The 16,004-nt window shown below is 43.7% G+C and overlaps 2 protein-coding genes across 2 annotated transcripts in view; both read right to left on the bottom strand.

Annotated features, from left to right (window-relative positions):
- LOC118775159 overlaps positions 1-7,257 on the bottom strand; it is an 8,976-nt gene extending 1,719 nt beyond the window's left edge. The window contains exons 1-8 of the mRNA XM_036524950.1: positions 7,124-7,257; positions 2,936-3,501; positions 2,402-2,741; positions 1,284-1,346; positions 968-1,032; positions 530-816; positions 410-444; positions 107-324 (exon numbers count right to left, since the gene is read on the bottom strand). Of these exons, the coding sequence (XP_036380843.1) occupies positions 107-324; positions 410-444; positions 530-816; positions 968-1,032; positions 1,284-1,346; positions 2,402-2,741; positions 2,936-3,499 (1,572 nt within the window). The 5' untranslated portion in view covers positions 3,500-3,501; positions 7,124-7,257. The remainder of the gene's footprint in view (positions 1-106; positions 325-409; positions 445-529; positions 817-967; positions 1,033-1,283; positions 1,347-2,401; positions 2,742-2,935; positions 3,502-7,123) is intronic.
- Positions 7,258-8,276: 1,019 nt separating this feature from the next.
- On the bottom strand, positions 8,277-15,557 carry LOC118775077 (NACHT, LRR and PYD domains-containing protein 12-like). Its single transcript, XM_036524829.1, has 9 exons — positions 15,295-15,557; positions 15,063-15,082; positions 12,835-14,602; positions 12,447-12,620; positions 11,704-11,877; positions 9,674-9,847; positions 9,420-9,593; positions 9,115-9,161; positions 8,277-8,812 (listed from the first exon to the last, which is right to left on the bottom strand). Exons 1-9 carry the CDS (start codon positions 15,555-15,557, stop codon positions 8,277-8,279), a joined length of 3,330 nt encoding a protein of 1,109 aa, XP_036380722.1.
- Positions 15,558-16,004: the final 447 nt, after the last annotated feature.

The following is a 16,004-nucleotide window of genomic DNA, read 5'->3' as shown; positions in this document are numbered from 1 at the left end:
ATATTTATACACTTTCTTTCATCTTTGAAAACTGTGAAATGAAGATGGTTTGTTGTTTGAATAAGCTAAGGTGTTTCACATGACTGAACGAGAACTGGTGACTGACCCGTCTCCCAGCCGCTGTGCCCTTCTTCTTCTCACACTCCTGAGTGACGGGCACCCCGCTGTCAGCCCGGGACACAAACTCCTCCCGGCCCAGGATGGTGTTCCCCACCGTACTCTTCCCCACCCCTGTTCGACCCAGCAGCACCAGCCTTAGCTCCGGGGACAGAGAAGACGGGGAGGGGAGTGGGGAGGGGAGTGAGGAGGGGACTGTGGAGGGGACTGAGGAGGGGAGTGGGGAGGGGACTGAGGAGGGGACTGTGGAGGGGAGTGAGGATGGGAGTGGGGAGGGGAGTGAGGAAAGGACTGAGGGGAGGACTGAGGAGGGGAGTGAGGGGGGGACTGTGGAGGGGAGTGTGGAGGGGAGTGAGGAGGGGACTGTGGAGGGGAGTGAGGAGGGGAGTGGGGAGGGGAGTGAGGAGGGGACTGTGGAGGGGAGTGTGGAGGGGAGTGAGGAGGGGACTGTGGAGGGGACTGAGGAGGGGAGTGGGGAGGGGACTGAGGAGGGGACTGTGGAGGGGAGTGAGGATGGGAGTGAGGAGGGGACTGTGGAGGGGAGTGAGGATGGGAGTGAGGAGGGGATTGTGGAGGGGAGTGAGGAGGGGAGTGAGGAGGGGAGTGAGGATGGGAGTGAGGAGGGGACTGTGGAGGGGACTGTGGAGGGGAGTGAGGAGGGGACTGAGGAGGGGAGTGAGGAGGGGACTGTGGAGGGGACTGTGGAGGGGAGTGAGGAGGGGAGTGGGGAGGGGACTGAGGAGGGGAGTGAGGAGGGGACTGTGGAGGGGACTGTGGAGGGGAGTGAGGAGGGGACTGTGGAGGGGAGTGAGGAGGGGTGTGAGGAGGGGGGAGAGGGAGAGTTAGAGGCTTGGGAGATGGGGGTAAGAGAGGGAGAGGTGGGGTTCTCTGAGGAGGGAGAGATAGGGTGGAAGACTGGGATCATAAGAGAAAGAGAGAAACATATGAAGATGGAATCATACAGTTAGCAACATCATGACCATGAATATTACATTCTTTCAGAATATGTCATTTAATGTGTGTTTTTGCAGTTCTTGAGAAAATTGAGGTGCTAGAATTTTATAGATCTTTGCTCAAAAGAAAAAAATAAGATGGAAGGGGTGTGCAGGAATGTGGAGAGATACAGGAAGACAAGATGCAGGGGCACAGACAAAGAGGTCACTTACGTGTATTGACAAAATTCTGGCTAGGTTTCTCCTCTGAGAGCAACTGGGAGAGAATAGCACCATCTGTTGACATACAAAGAGTGAATGCAGAATATTTCAAATGTACCGAATGTGTTGGGGGGGGAAATCTACAGAGATTGATGCACTGCATTCTATTGTTTATTTTTGACATTTTAAAACTGAACTGATAATGTAAAGCATTTCATGAAGTAAAAGTTCATTTTGACACTGCATTTGTCTGCATTTTGATATTGCCACAGAGAGGAGGGTCAGGCTTGCACAGGCATTACTCCCACAGAGCCTGAGACTGAGACAAAGCCAGAAACAGGAACATTAAACGGTAGAGAGATACAATTGGAGAGAATGAGTCAAGAGCTGTCGGTGGGTAATCAGAGAGAGAGAAAGAGAAAGAGAGAGAGCTAAGTACGAACAGGAAAAGACAGACAAGGAAAGGAATGAAGGAGTGCGAGATTCAGATTCAGAATCTGAAGCAAAACTCTCTGTAAGTTCTCAGGTCATCTAAACGAAAATTATCTAAACAAGAAAGAAGAAGTGTCTTGTATTTGAACCATGAAACCAGTCACTGGATGTTCACTTATTATTCCATTTTCAGCAGACATGAAAAGAGCAATAACTTTATGCTTCCTCTTAGTAAAGGACACGGCTTCACAGAGCCAGTTGTGGGTGGAGCTACCACATGCTGTCAATCACTGCTTCATGTGAGCCAATCAACTGACATTGCTCTCAAAAGCAAAACATTATGATTGGTCCAAGTCATAAATAATATGATACCGATTTTCATGGTAATTCCCTCAGTTTTTTGTTGCTCCTTGAATAATTCCTGTCACCTGTTTTAAAGCAGTCTGCTCTTACTGCCACAGGGCAGCAGTGTGACATAGTAGTAAGGAGCAGGACTTGTAGCTGAAAGGTTGCCGGTTTGATTCCCTGCTGGGACACTGCTGTTGTACCCTTGGGCCAGGTAATTAACCCAGAATTGCCTCAGTAAATATCCAACTGTATAAATGGGTGACTTTTAATATTAAAACTGTAACCCCTGTAAGACCCTCTGGATACGAGCGTCTGCTAAATGCCACTGATTTAATGTCTTTTCTTCATACCTGTGGACAGACGGAAACTGGGGGTCCTCCTCAGCGGTGAGTCGGTGGTCTGTGGTGGTGTCTGTGGTTGTGGTAACGTTTGTGGAGGTGACTGTTGCCGTGGTCGGTGTGCCTGTAGCCCATTGGCCATGTGACTCACTGTCACTGTCTCCTCCATCTCCTCTCTCTCTGCAGGAGACGGCCCGTCCCTCTCTGTCATTCCTCTGTTTCTTTGTGCCTCTGAGTTTGAGTTGTATCTTTCATTCATTTCCCTCTCTGTCTTCCCCGCTCTCCCCTCTACCACCCTCTGCTGGGCATTCGGGAGATAGCAGCCCCCATTTTCCTGCACCATGTTCTCCAGCTGAGAAGAGAAGTGAAGCATAGATGATACAAAAAACATTAACTCTGTGTTTAATGAGTAGAAATGACACAAACCACATCCTCACATGTGCTACCAATGTGTGCTTGTGAGAGAGAACATCAAGACATAATGATAAATAACATTATCAGCATGGTCATTACCACATCTGTTTCCTTCCTCAAGTGGCTTCTCACCTTTTCCAGTAGTGTCCTGACCTGCTCCCTGTCTTGAGGCCTGCGGTTGTTGAAGATATGGTACCTGCCCCCGCACTGTTCCACCACCTTTCTGAGCCCTGGGTCCTCCCCTGCCAGGTACTCCTTGCCCCCCTTCCCCATGAGATAGTCCCCGCAGGTGAACAGCACTAGGGAGTGCCTCAGGGCCCCCTTCCCGAACACCTGCTCAATCTCCCCTGGTACCAGCCGCTCGACTTCCGTGAACTCGCCCACGGGAATGAGGATGAGGAAGGCATGGGGCCCCGGGGCAGTCAGACTGAGCGCTCTCTCTGTCTCCTTCCTCACGCTGGCCTCCACCTCTCCCCCGCTCCAGTACCAGCGGGGGGCCTCCACCAGGGTCAGCTGCCGGCCCTCCGAGAGGCCCTGCCTCCGCCGGCAGGCTCTGGCGGAGCTGACGTCAGAGGGTAAGGACCGCTCCCCCAGCAGAGTGTCGCCAGACAGGGTCTTCCCGCAACCAATTGTGCCCAGGAGAACCAGGCGGAGCTCAGGGGAGCCGGAGGGGAAGTTGCTCCACTCCTGGGACATATCTGCAACAAAGAGGGAGAAATCACCACACAACTACAGCACAATCCTGCTGACAACCTGAAGAGCACATGAAAAACAGAGAACTCAAAGAATACGTTTGGTTGGTTGCCCAGCATGTATATCTAGTAAACCCAATCAAATTTTCCAAATGGTTCATTTTCAGTACTTATTCAAGAATTTGAAAGGAATTTAGTAAATACTGTCAAGCCCCACTGATAATTTGTATAAACACAATTACAGTGGGTGAAAACTAGAAACAACAGTCCAGCTTTACAACACACTGCCCTTATTCCACTGAAATTATAGTGGAATAACCTATGTAAGCCTCATGTGATCACGCTGTTATCTGTATATGCAATAACACGTACCTACATGGCAATTCCAGTTATTTTGTGCTGCACTTACACATGCAAGAGTGATGGCATGTATAAAAATGTAACGATGTCCGTGTAACAAGAAAGAGGTCAATTATGCAAGTAACAAAGATGACATTCATTGGGAAAGTACACCTGTGTAATACGGACTGTTTTATAAAGGTCTGGTCCAAACGGTAAATACCCTCATGTAACAAGTTTCAGTTCAAATGGGTAACTTTATTCGTATGACAGAACTTGCAAGGATATATTAAAAATGAGTGCAAAATTACCTGCATCAACAACATAGTACGCAATGAGCCCATAGGGTTCTACCACAACACTTATTATAACATAATCTGTACTTACTTTGTCATACTCCAAAAAGGCAAAGCTGGGCATTCTGTACCAATGTGCACATGATTTGTAAGGGCTGCAGAGCTGCCCTGATACCATAAGGTGTTAGACATCTAGTGTACTTACTGTGTCATAGGTACATTTGCAATGGCTTGGTGTGTTTGAGCTTACTTGGTACCTAAATGTTCTTTCTCTGTAAGTACTGAAGAACTGCCCTGGTATTGTAAACTGTAAGGCTTTGCCACACCCGTTATGTAACTTTGTCACTCAATGGATCAATGCCATACCTGTTCATGTGTATTTGCTCAGTAGATACCTAACTACCACTGCAATGGACAGTTCTTACCCATTTGAACTGAATCTTATCACACAGGGGTATTTACTCTTTGGAACTGGCCTTTCTTACACATTCCTTGTTACACAATGTATCCAAAGAGTCTCATCCTTGTTACATAATTATTGTTACAGGGTGCACTTACATATTTTTGACCTCATGTTACACTGTCCTTGTTATGCTTTTATATGTATATATTGCATATGTGTAAGGAGAACACAAAATAATTGCCATTATATAGTAGGTACTATGTAATTGCATTTAAAGACAACATAATTACATGCTGCTTGTATAAGTTCCACTGTAATTTAAGTGCAATAAGGGTAGCATACAGCTGGAGCGAAATAATTTTTTTAAAATTGTATCCCTGATGCATGTGCGGTCTAACAGATGTTATTAACATGATACATCTTAATTGGGTTAATCTGAAACTGTTTTAGGACATTAATCAAGGATGAAGAAATAATGGCTGCTTTGTAATGATCTCTCATCTGGGAATGTATTGTTCTTTCTCTTAATATCTCCTAATCCAGCCTTGCCCATGCTGTTGCATACCACTTTTCATGTTCCTGTGCTGTGTGATGAATGTGGTGTGTGTCCTGTGTGATCACTCTTCCCAGGTCTGTCATACACCCATACATTCCTCTCACGTTCGCAGAATGCATTCATCTCAAAGGCAGGTGGCAGCATATGTTCAGACCCAGCCAATATGCTGCTGAATATGCTACTTTCCCACCTGGTCAGCTGAGTGTGAGTGAGAGTAATTTGCACTGTTGTGTTCACATACTCATGTGTTGTGACATTGTAGAGTCGTAGCGCTGTGGAGTTGTAACGGTACATTGATACTTGCAGCTACGACATTATAGAGCTATAACACCCCAGTTGTCATACTAGCACTGTGCAGTTACAACGATGTGGACATATGCATTACGTTACACTGTTGTCATTTAGCAGATGCAGTTATCTAGAGCGACTTACATAGGTTACAATTTTACATGTTATCCATTTATACAGCTGGATATTTCCTGAGGTGATTGTGGGTTAAGCACCTTGTTCAACGGTACAGCAGCAGTGCCCCAGCGGGGAAATCGAACTGGCAACCTTTCGGTTACCAGTCCTGCTCCTTACCCCTATGCTACAATGCCTCCCCCTGTGCAGTAGCATGGAGATGGCACTCTGAAGTTACGTCAGTCTGGACTTGCAGTATGGTGGAGTTACTGTACTGTGCAATCAATGTACTGTTAAGCTGTGGAGTCATAGCACTGTGGAGATGTAGCAGTGTGGAGTTGTAGTATGGTTGTGTCATAACACTCTGAAGTTGTAGTATGGTAGAACCATGGTACTGTGAGGTTGTAGCACTGTGGAGTTGTGATACTGGGGAAAATGGCAACTTTTGCTGTTCTTTGTAGCAGACACATTTCCCCTTCTCCACCATGTGACATCTTTATCTCCATCTCTGTGTTATGACAAACATGCAGATGCACAGGGATCTCTGTCTTGTCTGTTACCATCTCAGTATATAACAAGCTGTAGTATTACCATACATTCAGCATAGTATATACCGGAACATTGGAGTGTGCTATCTACCGTATAAATTAGTAGTAAGTAAAATCAATTAAATCAGTGTGAATTAAACTCAACCCATCTGTGCTAAACAACCCTTGTTAGGCATTTTTAAAGGAAAAATCTTAGTACTGTTTAGTCATGTGTAAGATGTGACAGAGTATGTGTGCTTATAGGTGTGTGTTTGCATATACTCCAAGATGAAATTCCTGGGGTATCAGTCTCTCTCAGTATTTCTAACCCTTTTGCTCTCCTTTGGCCATGTGAATACTGTACTGCCACACCTTGTCAGGCCTGTCTTACAGCATTCTGCCTAACTGATGTGCAGGCACACACACACACACCCACTCTCTATCTCTCGCACATACGCACATATGCCAATTTGCTGTACAAATATGAAATTTTCAGTTCTGTACACCTGAGTATTTGCCTTCATGCATTCAATGCAGACATTTGTACATACTGTTCTTCATGTACAAAGTATGTGTAGTGTGTTTTTTCCCAGCTCCTCCAAAGTGAAACTCAAAATCTACTGCTGCTAGTCAAAGCATTTCATCTCCCAATCTAAACAGTTCGAGCCTATTTATGAAAATAGTATCATCAGTTCTATCAGAACTAATACTAAAGTTGTGCACTGCTGTCTCTGGTCTCTAGTACAAATAATGCTCCACTGTTTCAAACATGAGCCAACTGCACCAGTTTTGTTTCATATTTACACATATCAAATTGTACACCATTTGTGCAACTGTCTGTCATAGCATTCACATTTTACATAGCTGACAAATTTGTGAAAGTCTTTGTCAATTCACATTCTTTCATGTTACACTAAAAAGAACAATAAACTCACCTAGACGGGAGGAGTGTGATTTTCATCTATCAAATAGCTTTCCCTTTTCAGAAGACTTGAAAAGCTCCCAATCCCAGCATTCACAGCTGTTACATATCTGACAAATTTGTCAAAGTCTCCTCTGCAAATTCATATTCTTTCATGTAAAGCAAAAAGAAGAACAAACTCACCTAGATGTGAGGAACTTAATGCAGTCACTCTCCTTAAATTTTTAAGGTTTGGTTTCTTCTTCTTTCTGTCCTCTTTTTCCTCTTTGCTGCCTTCACAGTGTCCGCACTGCTTCTGCAGCCCTGTCTGTGCCTTGTCTCTGCCTCTCCAAACGAGCGCTTTGAAAGGTGTTTGAGTGTTTGGCGTCACCTGTGTCACCCCTCCCTCTCTGTCACGTACACACTCACACATCTCGTGGCAATTGTTCTCAGGCATTCCGTTCCCGGGCGGAGGTGTACCCACCGACATGTGTGAATCACTTCATCCAAATTCTAGTCGCGCCCCACCGGCAGGATTCCTAGGCGTGGACTTACCCACCGGGTGAGCGAGACAGCACAAGCAGCTTTGTCGGTACCTTGCCTACCCTGCCAGACAGTCCTTTCACTTACGTCTCTCAGGGTTGTCTTCATGGCAGTATCATGGTGGCAATGGTGCAGTGATTGGTTAGTGTCAAAATTATTGCTGGGCACGCTCTCTTTTAAGCTTTCTATCAAATAAGAAATATATACTGGCTCACTGTCCAAGTCTGTGTTGAGACATTTTGATTGGCCCTACAAGGTTGCTGTGGTTTTATGAGAGGGCAGCAGTGGTCATTCTCTGGATGAATATCATTACCTTGTGATTAACATGTATATCTATTTGGAGCTTGACATTTATTCATGAACTCTCTGAAAAATAAGTTATTTGTAAAACTCAGTCTTTGTGTGAATTAACTAACCAAACATTTTCCCTGGGTGAAATTATTTTAGAGAAAAACCCTTTAAAATACAGTCCCAACAACAATGAATAAAGTGACAGGGAACTCACAGTTTGTTGATGCGATCCATTTTAATTAAATTAATGCAAGCTGTCACAAAACAGTCTAAATCATCTTACAGTTTAGTTTCATAATTTAAATAGAACTGACAATAAGAACTGACCCCCCCCCCCACACACACACACACACATACACACATATACCATGCCCCCCCCCCCCCCCCACACACACACACACACTATACTACAGACTGATCTGGTTGCTCTGTTTGTTAAAAAAAAATAAAACAAAAACAGAGGTAGGCCAAAAATGTGTTTGCTCCAGAACATTAAAACGGGATGGTCCCCAGGAACAGGTAGCTACTCGGGCCGGCACAGTGACACTGAGGTGCCATGGTATATCCACAAGGTCAGATACAAGGGCTCTGTGAATGTGGCGTGGAAGGTGTACAGGAGCGACAGTGTGTCAGAGGAGACGCTGTAAAAGGACAGCGTGCCAGCTGGCCAGTCCAGATACATACCTACTCTGTGGGCCAGGCGAGAGCGGGCAAACATTAGGGTCCGTTTGTTGTTGTGCCACGCAAAGTAAGAGCCATTAATCAAATCCAGGCTCCAGGATTTGTCATTCAGTCCCAGGCAACATTCCCTGCCCTTTCCTTTCCTGCCAATTCCTTTATATGCAACCCCTATACAGCCCAGATGTGTAGTCCAATCGGTCTCCCAGTAACAGCGACCAGACAGACCCTCTCTGCAGAGCGCTTGGCACACATCATTAAATCGCTCGGGGTGGTCAGGGTGTGGCTGCTCTTCATCGCTACGCGTAATTTTTCTACCCCCGTCAGAGAGACACAGCTCTCTGTAAACAGTGTTCGGATCCACTGTGAGGGCACATGCATCTACAGACGAGAGTAAAGAAAAAACACAACTTCTTATTTTTATTACTATAATTATCAGTAGCAGTACTATTAGCGTTAGTAGTTACAGTGATAGTATAACAGCAACAGCCGCAGTAGTAGTGGTGAAGGGAGTAGCACATGTCATTTTTCATCAGTGCTAGCAGTTATAGTCTCAGGATAAGCATGGCATTGCTGTATGTTCTCATGTGGGGGAATCTGAATAGTGTGATGCATTTTAAAATATTCAGATGCTGATTCATCTTTTCTTTGCATCCTCATTTGTATTTCATTGAAATTCTTACATTTCAGCAGCCTTTGTCTCTTCCTGCAGCCTCCATTGTAGTCAACACTATGGCACAGAAACAAGAAGTTATTGCAATGATACATACACATGTGTGTAGAGACAAAAGTACAACCAAGGCCCCTTTTACATTACATTCCTGTCATTTAGCAGACGCTCTTATCCAGAACGACTTACACAGATTACAATTTTATTTACAGAGGCAATTGTGGGTAAAGCACCTTGCCCAAGGGTACAGCAGCTGTGCCCCAGCGGGGAGTTGAACCAGCAACCTTTCAATTACGAATCCCCCCTTTTAGCACTTACAGCAGTGTCTGGAGGCTGTGGCTGGGATCTGCCTGCACTGTGCTGAGCAGAGCCAGCGCTGACTCGTCTGGGTAATTGTAGCTGAGATCCAGTTCTCTCAGATGCGAGGGGTTTGACCGGAGCGCTGAGGTCAGGTGCCAGCATCCGTCATCTCTGACCCCACACAGCGACAGGCTACACAGGGGAAGAACACGTGTGTGCACTCAGTCTGTGACTCTTTCCCGCCGCTTTGCGCTTACTCACCGAGCACTCACCTCAGCTTCTCCAGTTCGCAGTGTGGATTCCCCAGTGCAGGGGAGAGCAGCTTTACCCCTGCATCCTGCAGGTCATTGTCACTCAGGTCCAGCTCTCTGAGGTTTGAAGAAATTGAGAGCGCCGTTGAGGCCAGATTTCCACAGCAGTCACAGGTGATGCCACACCCAGCCAGCCTATGAAAGAAGATATAACAATAATAATGGATTACATTTAAATAGCATTTTTTGGCCTTTTAAGGTTCTCAAGGGATTTTACAGTGAAGGGTGGGGGGGGCTCACTTCAACCACCACTAATGTGTAGCAGCCACCTGGGTGATGCACAATGGCTATTCTGAACAAGAACACTCAGTTGAGATGGAGAGGGAGGGAAATATTCAGCCAATTACATTAGGGCAGATTCAAGAAGTGCCATGGGATGACCACAGAGGGTCAGGACTTCAGTTTAACATCTAATCCAAAAGACAACTCCTCCTACAGCACATTGTCCCCATCATTACAGTGGGGCATTGGTCTCCCATTAGGTCCAGAGAGAAGACTGCCATCTACTGGCACAACCAACACCATTTCCAGCTGCTACCTGTTTTTCCTTTTTCCCCACGTGGCCTCCCATCCAAGTACTAACCAAGCCCAACCGTGCTTAGCTTTAGCCATCAGACACAAAAGAGCCGGAGGATGTTAGGAATGCTGTGGCATCCTTATCAGATACATAGCTTATTTTTCCATATATTATCCATTACTAATGATGGATATTGTGCTGAAGAAATACAGGGTAATTACCTTGCTCTAGGGTGCAACAGCAGTGCCCCACCAGGCTTTTAATCTGCGCATTTGGAAGGGTTACTTCTGAACTGTGTTCTGATGCAGAACACAGATTCCATTGCTTTTTTTCTGCGTAGCAGTGAGTCATATTCCATTTTGTTGTTCAAAGTATCTAAAAACGTTTGCTCACCCTTCTGTTTAAATGTATAATACGTGAAATTGAGGCTTTGTAAGTTCTGTCTCATCCAGTTGTTGTAAATCTATGATTATTATCTATTAAGTCTCAAGCCTTGGGCGTGACACATACAGCTTAACCCTGTCTCACTCACACATGCATTGTTTTGTAAACCTCAGGGCTTTCAGTGAATAGGCAAAACTGGCTTCTGTGAAATCACTGGCTTTTTGTGTTCTTAAATAAAGTTGTCATATGTCATTGTAGGACTTAAAAATGCAATATATTATTAAAACAGTTTAGTGAATAGCCTATTCTTTTAACATAAATCCTGAAAAATCAGCATGGAAATAGCATTAACTGTGAAAGCTAAAAAAAATGCCTTGACACAACTGCAAGTTATTTTGTCTAAATGTAAAGGCATTTTATTTACTTATTCTGTTTTCAGGTATCTTTATGTATTTGAGTGTGCAGTCTGTATATTATCACCATTTGATAAAGTTTCATACCTTGAAGCCACAGTAGCAACTGTACCAAGCTTAAGTGCAGCTCATTTCCTCTATAATAGAGTTAGATTCCAAAAATAAACATTATCATTTGTGCCGGGAAAAGATAGAATATTTTCTTATATTCTATAGATGGTTTCTTGGTGTTCAAAGACTAATAAAAAAGGTGCCACTATGTTTATAATTACTACATATTGAATTACAGTTCGTAGCATTTAGTAGTTTACTCTGGACATGGTATAATTTATCCATAGGCCAGGAAAATAGGCTTTAACCAATATGGACACTAATTTCTAAGCCATCATTAAAAAAATAAATGCTGTTCATTCCAGTGCCTAGTCCATTGTCAGGATGGATTTCATGACTGTCAATGAAAAGGAGATAAATCAGTATTATGGATATTTTAACAATTAATTTTAAGGTCTTCATAAAAGTATTCTACTGAAAATTGCAAACGTATTAGTAATATTGTAGTATGTTGTCAATGTGCACCATTACTTGTATTCTGTTACTCCCCAAAACCCAATATATACAACATATATTTCTTTTCTGTTCTAAAATTAATTTGCACATAATGTACTATGATGCACCACCTCAGCACTTTTAATCTGCATTGAGGAGTCCCCAGTCCAGCAGAGAGCAGCTTCACCCCTGCGTTTCCCAGATCATTGTTACTCAGGTCCAGCTCTCTAAGGTCAGTTGGCTCTGAGCTGATGGCTGAGGCCAGCACTTCACAGCACTCCAGAGAGATGTTACACCCATCCAGCCTGCACAGGAAGGAGACAGTAATTAAATCATAATATAAATTGGTTAATCTAAAAAACATGACATGATTTTACTAAATATAACTAGTGAACTCAGCAGAATGAGGCATACCACTAGTAGTTAGGTATACAGTTCACTATCTTTTGTTGGATTTAGTGGTGTAATAACCTTGCTTACAAGGACAAAAAGATCTGGAGCCCTAATAATGCCAACCTTGTTTACAGAATGGATTGGTTTACATTCTAAGAAATTGACAAAAGTTATCAGTCTGAATATGAATTTTATTTTATGTATAAAAGGCTTACTATTTTTGAAAACACTAAAAAGATCTGTTCACTTCATTAATTGTTTTTAGTCTTTAGAGGACATATTCTCTCTCATACATTTTCAAAATATTGACAGATAGTTCATAACCATGAACACAAAATCTTAAACTGAGCGGTAAATGTTCTCACCTATTTAATCAAAGAGCAAAACTCGAATCAAGTTTGAAATGTATGAATACGATTGAAAAAATGAACAAAATAGCTTGTGCTAATAGTTTCTCTACCAAACCTCAGTGTCACTATACCTCAGCGCCTGTAATTTGCAGTACGAGTTCCCCAGTCCAGCAGAGAGCAGCTTCACCCCTGTGTTTCTCAGATCATTGTTACTCAGGTCCAGCTCTCTCAGGTCAGAGGGGCCCGAGCTGATAGCTGAAGCCAACACTTCACAGCACTCCAGAGAGAGGTTACACCCATCCAGTCTGTGCAGAGGTACGAAATACATGAAAATAAAGTATAAATAATAAACATATTGAACTGGCACAATCAGCTGAGGAGAACTGGGGAAGAGCATACATGATCTTAGAACCACTCAGAAGAAAATGGACATGATACATGATTATACTTGATTATACGTTACTGTTGTATATCGTTAGATTAGAAAAGTAGAGGAATTTGGAAGGAAGTAGTACTTACACAGCTCCTCTGGAGTACTTAACAACTGGCAGCAGCCTCATAAGACCTTTGTGCGATGTCTTATACTGCTTCAGGTCAAGCACCCCAAGTTCCTCTTCTGACATTAGCAAAACATAGGCCAGAGCAGAGCACTGCACTGATGACAGCTGGCCACTAGGGATATTTCCTTGGCTGAGGAAAGTCTTTATTTCCTGAACCAGCGAGCTGTCGTTAAGCTCATTCAAACAGTGGAAGAGATTGATCACTCTCTCCGGAGAGGATTTCTTCTTTATCAGTTTCTTAATGTATCTGGCTGTCTCCTGAGCACTCTGTGAGTCTGTGACGAGTGGTTGTGCTGTTAGACCTCGTAAGAGTGTCTGAATGGAGTCCATCGAGAGGCCAAGAAGAAAGCGGAGGAAGAGATCCAGGTGTCCATTTTTGCTTTGTAGGGCTTTGTCTACTGCAATCTTGTGTAAGTCATACAAAGATTCTCTCTTCATGAACCTGGTAAATTTGCCTTTGATGGTTTGGTCAAGTGGATTTCTGTTGCCATGTCGGAATGAGAGGAACACAAACAAAGCAGCGAGATATTCCTGGATGCTCAGATGGATGAAGCGGAACATTTTCACTCGGTTCACCTCTGAGGCCTCGTCGTAGATTTCTGTGATCAGCCCAGAGTACTCGGCAACTTCGCTGACACTGATGCCACACTCTCTCAGGTCCTCTTCGTAGAATATGAGGTTGCCCTTTTGCAGGTGTTGCAGAGCCAGATCCCCTAATTTTAGGATGATTTCTTTATCAGAGAGGGATGTCCTATCGCCATCCTTTCCCCTGGGGAACGAGGGACCTTTTTTAGCCAACACAATTAACAGGAAATGTGTGTACAGCTGGGTCAGAGTTTTAGGAGTATCACTGCTGTCTGAATGCCCCAACATTCGCTCAAGAACAGTGGCTGCAATCCAGCAGAAGATTGGTATGTGACACATAATGTAGAGGCTCCTGGCTGACTTTATGTGTCTGATAATGCTGTCAGCCACACTCTGATCAGGAACCTTCTTCCTGAAGTAATCCTCCTTTTGCAGATCATTGAAGCCCCGCACTTCCGTCACCTGCTGAATGTACTCAGGAGGGATACGATTGGCTGCAGCTGGTCGTGTGGTGATCCAGACGAAAGCAGAGTGACACAGGTTCCCCACAATGAGGTTTGTCAGTAAAATGTCCACCGATGTTGTCCCTTTAATATCATACCAGTTCTGGTTGTGCTCGAAGTCGAGGAGAAGACGACTCTCATCCAAACCGTCGAAAATGAACAGAACCCTGCAGCCATTGGACTCAAAGCTTTCAATCTCTTTCATCTCGGGATGAAAATAATGAACAAGCCCTTGAAGGCTGTACTGCTCATCCATTATCAAATTTAGTTTGCGGAAAGGAAGTACAAATATTAGGTCAATATCCTCATTTGCTTTTGCCTCTGCCCAGTCAAGGATAAACTTTTGCACAGAGAATGTTTTCCCAATGCCAGCAATGCCCTTTGTCAGCACTGTCCTTATCGGTGTTTTTTGATGAGGTAAGGCTCTAAAAATGTCATTGTAACTGACTAAAGTGTCTTGCGGGGCATGTTTCTTGGATGCTGTTTCGATCTGCCTCACCTCATGCTCATTGTTGATGCCTTCAGTCTCACCCTCTGTAATATACATCTCAGTATAAATGTTTTTGAGAGGCACTTGGTTTCCTCGCTTTGCTATGCCCTCATATACAAATTCAAATTTTTTCCTCAGGCTGGATTTAACTGTATCTTGGACCCTTTCCAGGGAAAAGGAGACTGAAAAGAAGAGGCATCATGAAAAACAAACTCAGCCAACAGCTAACAGCTTTGACAGTCCAAAGTCTACAGTAAATCGGTATGCTTGACTCTAAAATGAAACATGAAATGCAATGTTTCTACAGAGGATGGTTCCATTTCGAAATATACTGCAAAAGATCACAACAGATTGCATCTTTAACAGAGCAAATAGCTTAGACTGATCATTTAGAATCCTCTGAAGAATAGTCAGCTCACCAGAGTCACTGGATCCACGCTGTTCCCTTGGTATTTGGCAGAACTCTGGAACTTGAGTGGGCAAGAGAAAGAAGGGATTGAGAATATCACGTAAACTGAAAACAAATAAAATTTAGAGCAAAGTCTGCTTCATGAAATATATATATATATATATATATATATATATATATATATAGTACCTTTCAACGACAATGATGACATATGATGATTCTGACATAACAACCAGCAGAAAAAACCAGTACGATGTATGACTGTATGATTTGTACGTGTTTGAGATGAGTCAACCAAAGTTTATACAGCAAAGAATGGTCCCCAGCTTGCTGATTGTAAGCAAAGGAAAGCCGTAGTTGGTTCTGTACTGGGGAAAAAAAAGCAAAGTGACAATCTAAGATGTGAGAAACAGAAATGTCTCACCCTTCTGCTTTTCTCTTTCCAGTCTTTCCGCAATCTCATTTTGGTTCATCTTCTGTAGAACGTGCAGCGTGATCCTCAGCGCACCTTCTCCACCGTAGCTGTCCACCACCAGGTCAACAACATCCATCACATCCTGCTTCTCCAGCTGGCCCCTGGGAATGTGCCTGAAGCCCTCCGGAACGTTGTGGCTCAGGTTCCACTTGAACCTTTTCACATCCTTCTCCTCCAGCTCATCCAGTGCACCCAGCAGCAGGGATTGAACGCTAGACATGGTGGACCCTCTAAGCAGGGTGACTTCAACACTGGAGATGATACACCTGCAAAGCTGGTTTTGAAGCATGCACACGGCTGCGATGCTGAAAAACAAGAGTTCCCCATTGAACCTTCCTATTTCCTCATTTGCTGTCAGCCTTGCAACACAGATTTTTTTTTAATGTTTCTGAATAAATGATCATCCGTATTCAGAGGGTAGTGGCAAATAAGAAATAATGTGCATTGAGTATACAGTACATACATGATCTACTTTTTGACATTAGAAAATATAGTTTCCATTCTGAACACAATAAATGGTCAAACCCAACCACAACATTTAGAAACATCATGCAAAAATGGTAATAGTAGCTTGCATTTCCTGTCATCCTGAAACTTAAAAAAGGAACTGTTTCTGCAGTCTGTTCAGATGACTGTGCATTAATTTTAGGGAACCTTTTGCTTAAAG

Source organism: Megalops cyprinoides, chromosome 1, assembly GCF_013368585.1.
Source record: "Megalops cyprinoides isolate fMegCyp1 chromosome 1, fMegCyp1.pri, whole genome shotgun sequence".
Classification (NCBI taxonomy): Eukaryota; Metazoa; Chordata; class Actinopteri; order Elopiformes; family Megalopidae; genus Megalops; species Megalops cyprinoides.
Note: the sequence above shows the minus strand (reverse complement) of the source record. Positions and strands in the feature narration are given on the sequence as shown.

Bases quoted from the DNA above. Each gene is read 5' to 3' on its own strand.
- LOC118775077 (XM_036524829.1), bottom strand. From the start codon at position 15,557: ATGTCTAGCGTTCAATCCCTGCTGCTGGGTGCACTGGATGAGCTGGAG. The intron at 15,083-15,294 runs GCAGAAGGGTGA...TTGTTATGTCAG, and splicing joins GAAAGACTGGAAAGAGAAAA to AATCATCATATGTCATCATT. The intron at 14,603-15,062 runs GTCGTTGAAAGG...TCCAAGATACAG, and splicing joins AATCATCATATGTCATCATT to TTAAATCCAGCCTGAGGAAA.